The sequence below is a fragment of the Humulus lupulus genome, chromosome 1, assembly GCF_963169125.1.
Source record: "Humulus lupulus chromosome 1, drHumLupu1.1, whole genome shotgun sequence".
Lineage (NCBI taxonomy): Eukaryota > Viridiplantae > Streptophyta > Magnoliopsida > Rosales > Cannabaceae > Humulus > Humulus lupulus.
Genome location: NC_084793.1, coordinates 102,029,804 through 102,036,916, shown reverse-complemented (window position 1 = coordinate 102,036,916; position 7,113 = coordinate 102,029,804). Strand labels below are relative to the sequence as shown.

At 33.1% G+C, this 7,113-nt stretch overlaps 1 protein-coding gene and 2 long non-coding RNA genes across 3 annotated transcripts; all 3 read right to left on the bottom strand.

Annotated features, from left to right (window-relative positions):
• Nucleotides 1–749: 749 nt before the first annotated feature.
• Nucleotides 750–3,074, bottom strand: LOC133815171 (uncharacterized). Its single transcript, XR_009884812.1, has 3 exons — nucleotides 2,976–3,074; nucleotides 2,626–2,734; nucleotides 750–884 (listed from the first exon to the last, which is right to left on the bottom strand). It is a non-coding gene; the product is annotated as an uncharacterized LOC133815171 (long non-coding RNA).
• On the bottom strand, nucleotides 1,788–2,211 carry LOC133815166 (uncharacterized). Its single transcript, XR_009884811.1, has 3 exons — nucleotides 2,137–2,211; nucleotides 1,976–2,056; nucleotides 1,788–1,861 (listed from the first exon to the last, which is right to left on the bottom strand). It is a non-coding gene; the product is annotated as an uncharacterized LOC133815166 (long non-coding RNA).
• A 2,854-nt stretch (nucleotides 3,075–5,928) lies between the features above and the next one.
• On the bottom strand, nucleotides 5,929–6,270 carry LOC133818926 (large ribosomal subunit protein eL21x/eL21w-like). Its single transcript, XM_062252042.1, has one exon. The coding sequence runs from the start codon at nucleotides 6,268–6,270 to the stop codon at nucleotides 5,929–5,931; it is 342 nt and encodes a 113-aa protein (XP_062108026.1).
• Nucleotides 6,271–7,113: the final 843 nt, after the last annotated feature.

The window sequence follows — 7,113 nt, the reverse complement described above, 5'->3', positions numbered from 1 at the left end:
TATTCATAACACTTAAAAACTGCTAACCGGGAGTATTGATAACGCTTCTGAAAATGCTAACATAGCCCCTGTTATTAAAAGTCCTGTCTTTTCTATAACAGTATTCGAATGTTATGTTCGATGTTATCTTAAACTATTCAATAACACATTTTTAGTTGCTATAATATTCAAATAATAACATTTAGTTAGAGTATTTGATTATAAATTTGGAGTTTAATCTTATACTTTATGCATAACACTTTTCCACTGTTACATTTGATTATTTTGATAGCATTTTTAGTTTGTTATATTATATAAATCATAACAATTTGTTATGCTTATAATATATTTCTAAATCATAACATATTAAAAGTCTAGTAATAAAATTTTGTTACTTTAGTGTGGATAATATATTTTAAATTTTATTTTGATAAGTATACTTATAAGATTTTTTTTTAATAAAAAGATTTTCATTATTGTATTTTGATAAAAAAAAATCAAAATTAATCATAAAATGTAATTCTCAATAGATTGATAAACCACAAGTATTACATTAAACAATAACTAATTCAAACCATGAATATGTCTACTTCATAAGATCTTAGTTCTAACTTAAATTTGAAAGCATAACATAATAAAGTTTTAAAATCTTGAACATTTTTTACTTTAAAAATGAAAAACAGAAATATTACAAGATACACAAAAGTAAATCATGCATGAAACTTGCTCCATCCTTCAATTCATCATCCAACCAAGTACTTGCTGCTAAAGTTGTTTGTTGCCATCTGAAGCTCTCTAAATTGAAATCTCCTCAGGTTTCCAAGGAAAACCTCCTCATGATGTTGCTCTGAAATTTTTTAAAGCCTACAACTGTTAATCTCTTCTTATTGTCAAACAATTTAACTCTGCAATGAAACATATATGAAAAGCAAAAAGCAATGAAACCCAACACTACTTAAGTAAGTAATGTTAGATTAAACAAAAATATGTACAGTATAAACCATAACAAAGCAGCTTTGCAAGATATGAAACATATATGAAACAGTCATGTTCATTAGTGTAAAACTAAACCCAAATTCTCTTCTGAACTAGTCAGTAATGAGGTTAAAATTAGTAAAGAAGGTGAAAATCGCTTAAGGAGTTCAAATGGCTAAGAGCTTAAGGAGCTATTCTAATTCTTAACAGTCCTTACATTTTCATGGCCAATATGGCATAGGAGTTCAATATCTTCCCCAATTTAGTTGAAGCAACTGCTCATCATATATTATGTGAATGGTTTTCCTCACTAACTATAATTAAGAAACATGTAACAACAAGGAAGAGTACCCTATTATTGTATCTCAATATGTTGAGGTAACTGAAGCAAAAAGATCAAATAATGTAGATTAGAGAAATGGTATCAAACCAAAGAATAGGTAAAGTTAAACATATATACATAAATACACAAACATAAAATACACACATAAAATAAAAGCCAGATTCCCTGTCTTTTATTTCTGTTTTGGTCTGTTTTGATGGAGTTTTCCTTCTTTACTTGTATTTTTCTTAAGTAATAATACAAGTAGATTTGTTTAAAAAAAAAAAAAAATTATGTTGCACCAATTTGTAAACAATATATTCTGGAGATCATCTGAAACTCAATAAAAAAAAGGTATATGACATAGTATTTTTTTAGCGACTAACCATTTCAATGTCAGAAAAATCTGGGTTGCCCAGTGTTAGGCTCCTGAAATTCTCCTCACACCAATGCTCCACATACATCACAGAAGTGAAGTAGGAGCCAAGAATTTATACACACAATATTCAACACCATCCTTATCACATCTTGATCCTTCAGGAAATCAACGCTTAAGCGTGCCTGTCCTATAATTTCAGCCCATTTCTGCATTACAAAGTAATAGCACAAGGAATTTAGTATATAGCATATGTGATCTATTTTGTATCTAAAAAAACATAAATGGAGATGACCAAGAGAAGTAAATAAAATTTAAATGACCTGATTAGGCAGCTCCATCAATCTCTGTAGAAACTCATCCCTCTTCTGAGGATCAGATTCTGCATGAATCATATGACCAACCTAAAACAAACCACCTGTTTTAAATGTGTATGACCGTTTTATGTATAACAAAGTAAATAGGTCCAACTAAAAAGTCCTACCGATTCATAGAATGAATGAATCTAATGAGGCTCAAGATCTGCAACAGTGGTTGGAAGGCCTATTAAAAGTTCACTTATAAATGGTTCATTTTCTCCAACCTGCAAATAAAAAGGAGCAAAGTACTGAATAAATAGGAGTTAACAAAATAATCCACTCCAGTTTCCCTTAATTGTGAAAGAAAGTTAATATCACCCTTTACGTAGTTGCAAATATAACTGAACCCATAGAAAAATATTGACAACTATGAACAGCCGGAATTCAAATAAAAAATGTGAGTTTCTCAAAGTAATTGTTACCTGAACAATTACAAATTTCCGTTTGCACTTCTGAATAATCTTCAAGAATGTGTCACAGGCCATAACCTGAAACACATGAACACAAAGCTTTAGCAACACTTATGTAGACAAACCATTCAATTTAAAAGACAAAATTTCTCAGTAACTTTTAAGCCTTAAACCTAACCAAGAAAACCACAACAGAACAAAAACCTGAACACCAGGATGTGTCTCATGCATGAACTCAAACAATTTGTTCACAACAGTTTTTAGGAACTTCCAGTGAGCTCTTAGAAACCTCGGGTACTGTCCAACAACATACCTGCAGAAAGAGAGGAGGATTATGTACAAGATTTCAAAAAAGTACTGGTTGTATACCTCCAACCAAGTTTCTCATAGTTCTCAAAGTTACTCAATTAAAATCAAGTGGCTAAAATTCATGGTTTCTACAAATGACCAAAGAATCTGGATGGAATGAGGTGTTATGGCCTGGCAGGCTATATCTATATGCATTCCACCTCAACTCAAGATAGACAATCAATCATTCAATCATGAATACTTACATAATGTTACTTGCGACGACAGCTTTGTTATCCTTCCCTTTTGTGATTTCGCATAAATTCAGCAAGTCACGAATGACCATAACCAAAAATCTGTTCTCCAGCCTAAGCAAACCAACATAAAAAATATGAAGGGCATACATTGACCTCCAGAACATGAATATTTCTTATGCATTTGATGATGCAAACACATTATCAAGAAACAGGTATAACATTTAAATAAATAAACTCTAATATTTTCCCAAATGAGAGGGGCATGTAAAAGTGATCTCTGGGTTCTACATCAAGATCCCTAACACCACATGACAGATGCATGGACATGTGCCCTCACAAACTCATAACGATATGTGGTGTAAATAACATTTACAAGGAAATAAAGTACAAGCTTACACTGATCATGTGACTATCTTAGATCAGAATAAAAAAAAATTTGTAGTCAAAACAGAAATGCCAAGTAAACTATTATCACAAATAGAAAATGAGTAGAAATAACATTTATAGGGAAAGTTAAAAATGTACCTGTTCTTCCATCATCGAACCAAATATAGACCCTATTGCCCAGCATAATGTGTTTAAGTTGTTCCAATTCCAATCCTCGCCACTTAATTGTTTGCTTAGCTTCTTTAGCATCTGCATCATACAAGAAGAATAGACTGCATACAATAGAATTTATAATGAAAATAATATATAACACAATCAAATGACACATTTTCTCTGCAAGTGTCTGACAAGATAGAAACAAGGTGTTCCATTATAATTATACATGCAGAAAATAATTTCAATTGAATGGCCAATAAAAGAAATTCCCCACTCATATTTTTCCTCAAACTATTCACTATCAGCAGCCCCCAAGCTGCAGCCACATGACTTGAAAGAAATTTCCACTCAAAATAGGTCGCATCATAACATAAATATTATTAGACATAAATATAAATAAAAACTATAGCTAACACAAGCTTGTACTAACTTTGGTACAAATAGAAAACATGAAAAATATTTCAATACATTTACTACTTTATTTTCCATAAACCCATACCAGCTTTTCCGTGTCCTCGTGATCAAGATGTGACAAATATATCAAAGTCTCCCTCATGATCTGCAACAATAATAGACCATAGCAATTTGGTTAAGGAAAGTTGCCATAATAAATAAGAGTTCAAGAAATTTTATACCTTCATTCCCTTTATTGCATCCTCAAGAGAATAACCTGTAACAGAGACAAAAAAAATAAGTCTGGATTAATAAAAAAAAATGTTTTCCAACTATTAATGAGAACACAAAACAGTAGCACCACCAACACAAAACATAGACCATCAAAAATCAATATCATATTCAAATTTCATGCTAAGATCAAAGTAGCCCCTCGCTTCAAACAGAGATACAACTCACCAAACAAAGTAGAAAAAACCAATTTGTCAAAATGAGAAAGTTGCAGGTGGGGAAGGGAACACAAAACTAGAAAGAAATGTATTTAATTTTTTGATTTTATAGAACTTCTTGCAATAAAATAATCTCGTGGCCTTGAAATGTATAAAGAAACAGAAAATCAAACTAGACCCAAATTTTAATATGTTTTACATGATTTGTGATTTTCTTTTCTATGATGTAACTAGCTAGTAAGAAAAATTATAGTAGTTTACTACTACTACTACTACTACTACTACTAATTTCAAGTAAATTTAAAAAGTTTGTATTATCACAGAGAAAACTAATCCAAAATACAATTTAGATCCTTTACCAAATAGGTGGTGGATTTCTTGATGGCATCCTAGCTAAAATACCCACCAATCAAGTAATTTAAGAAATGGGATTTCTTGATGGCATCCAATCAAACAACCTAATAGCTTTATCAACTTCTCCATGTTTAGAAAACCCATAATTATAGAACTCTAAAATATAACATCTAACTTAGAACTTTCATCAAACAGTTTTCTTGCTTCACTCAGAAACACACAAAAACAAAAATCATTAGTAAAAATCTTAGTCAAATGAAACTCATAAAATAGTTGGGAAACAGCCAAACTAGTCTTAAAATCAACTACGGTGGTAACAAATCATTATAATGATATGCAAAGCCAACATCTTTGAGCTAGATGATAGTTAATAAGTAGAAAATTAATTTTCATCTACTTGACAGTTTCAATCAAATCTCATCAGTCTCTCAGTGTTTTTCTTACACAGAAACTGAGATAAAATTATCTAGATGTGATTAAAAATAAGAAAAGGATTCCTTAAAAAAAAAATAACTTACCATGCCTTTCATTAAGATCACTAATAGTTGTCTTTTTGTCTAATTCTGATCAAGAGTCTAGTATTACAGTATATCTATAGACAATGAAGCTCAGGGAGGAGGTTTAAGCTCAGTATTATAGTATATCTATATTCGCTCAACTCTATAGACAAATGTAACTCATAAAAGTATATCTCAGAAACAGTATTACATGTATATACCTGAGCGAATATAGAGTTGACTTCAGAAATTTATTCAAAAAAAATCTTAATAAATGAAGACCTGATGCCGTGAGATACTGAGGTGTTGTGCCTACTGCATGCTGCCATCTGGCTTTTGTGAAGCTTTGAGGTGTCCTTCCGAATTGATGCCATGACTAGTGAGGTGAGCTGCCTTGAAGACCTGGTGTCATGAGGTTATGTGCCTTGCGTGAAAGATAAGATTTGTAGTGCATGAAAGATGAGAATGCCTCTTGCTTTTTGTCTTTCATAAACCGAAAATCTTGGACTCTTGGAATATTTCTGTACACAACAAAAATAGCACAGAAATTTTTTTTAAAAAAATTGTACTTAGAATAGTATTCAAAATATGAAAACTAACAACGACTTCGAGTACTTGAACTAATTAAGGAAACGTTTCCATTGGTAGTCTTGAAAACAAAATCAAAACCAGACAAGAACATAACAGAACAGAACATTGAGAAGAAAAAATAATACATAAAAAGATCTAATAACCACCCTTGAGATCGTTGACAACATCATAAGGAATGGGGGTGACAGTTTCCAACTGAGCTCCTTCGACCATGAAACCTGGCTTGGGACCCTCTGGCTGCCTCTTGGTGCTGATGGCCTCACCCTTCAACTTGGCCTCGGCCTTGAGCTTATCATTCCTTAACTTTCTGTTTCTGAACTCCTCAGTGCATCTAGAGGGCTGGACATGCTCCACACGAACATGAATCCTCTTCTTAATGATGCAGTTCCCAACCTTCTTGTTAACTTCCACGCCAATAGTGCGCTTGGTGATGTTCCAGACACGCCCAGTTCGGCCATGGTAGAACTTGTGGGGCATACCCTTGTGAATGGCGTCGTTAAACTTTCAAATCCATAAATCAACACCAAAAATAATCAAAATTGACAGGCTCAGTTACCTTAGTTTACATATAAATCATACTTCATATATCATAAATTAAAAAAATGGGTTAAAGTTACCTTACTTCACATAATGGACAGATTCGGTTGCCCATCGCCCATGGAGGAAAGGCCTCTGGTTCGCGCTAGGGAGAAGAAAGGGTCAAAGCACTTTGGGGAGCATCTGCTTCGCCCTTTATTGCGTTTTTTCATCATCGTCCCAAAGCCCTTTCCTGGGACCCTTCATCATCCTTAACACCCACATCTGAAAGAGAATGAGAGAGAGAGAGAGAGAGAGAGGTGAACGATGGTTCCAAACCAGAGAGAGCGAAAGAGAGGGTCACTGTGAGTGGGGTGAACGAGAGATTGAGAGAAGGCAAGAGATTGGAGTGTGTGTGGCTATTTTTAGAGGGAGAGAAAAAGAGACAGAGAGGGTAACGCGGTTAGGGTTGATTTGTGAAGAAGAAGATACAAGAGAGAGAGAGAGAGAGAGATACTTTAGGGCTAATAGAATACTAGAGGGGGAGATGGAAAAGCTAGTGGCGCCTGATTTTTCTATTTAACCATAGCTTTTTTTTAAAATTGTGATTTTTAGGTGTTATATTAGGCTAAAATTCTTGTAGTGGTTGAAGATCTTGGTGTGAGTGCTAAGGAGCAGCTTGGATAGGAAGATCGTTCTAAATACGAAAAAGATAGCAAGGACACTTAATAGACATCAAGAGGTATGATTTCTATTATTATGTTGCTTATGATTAATGTATGTATATTAATGGATCCGCATATT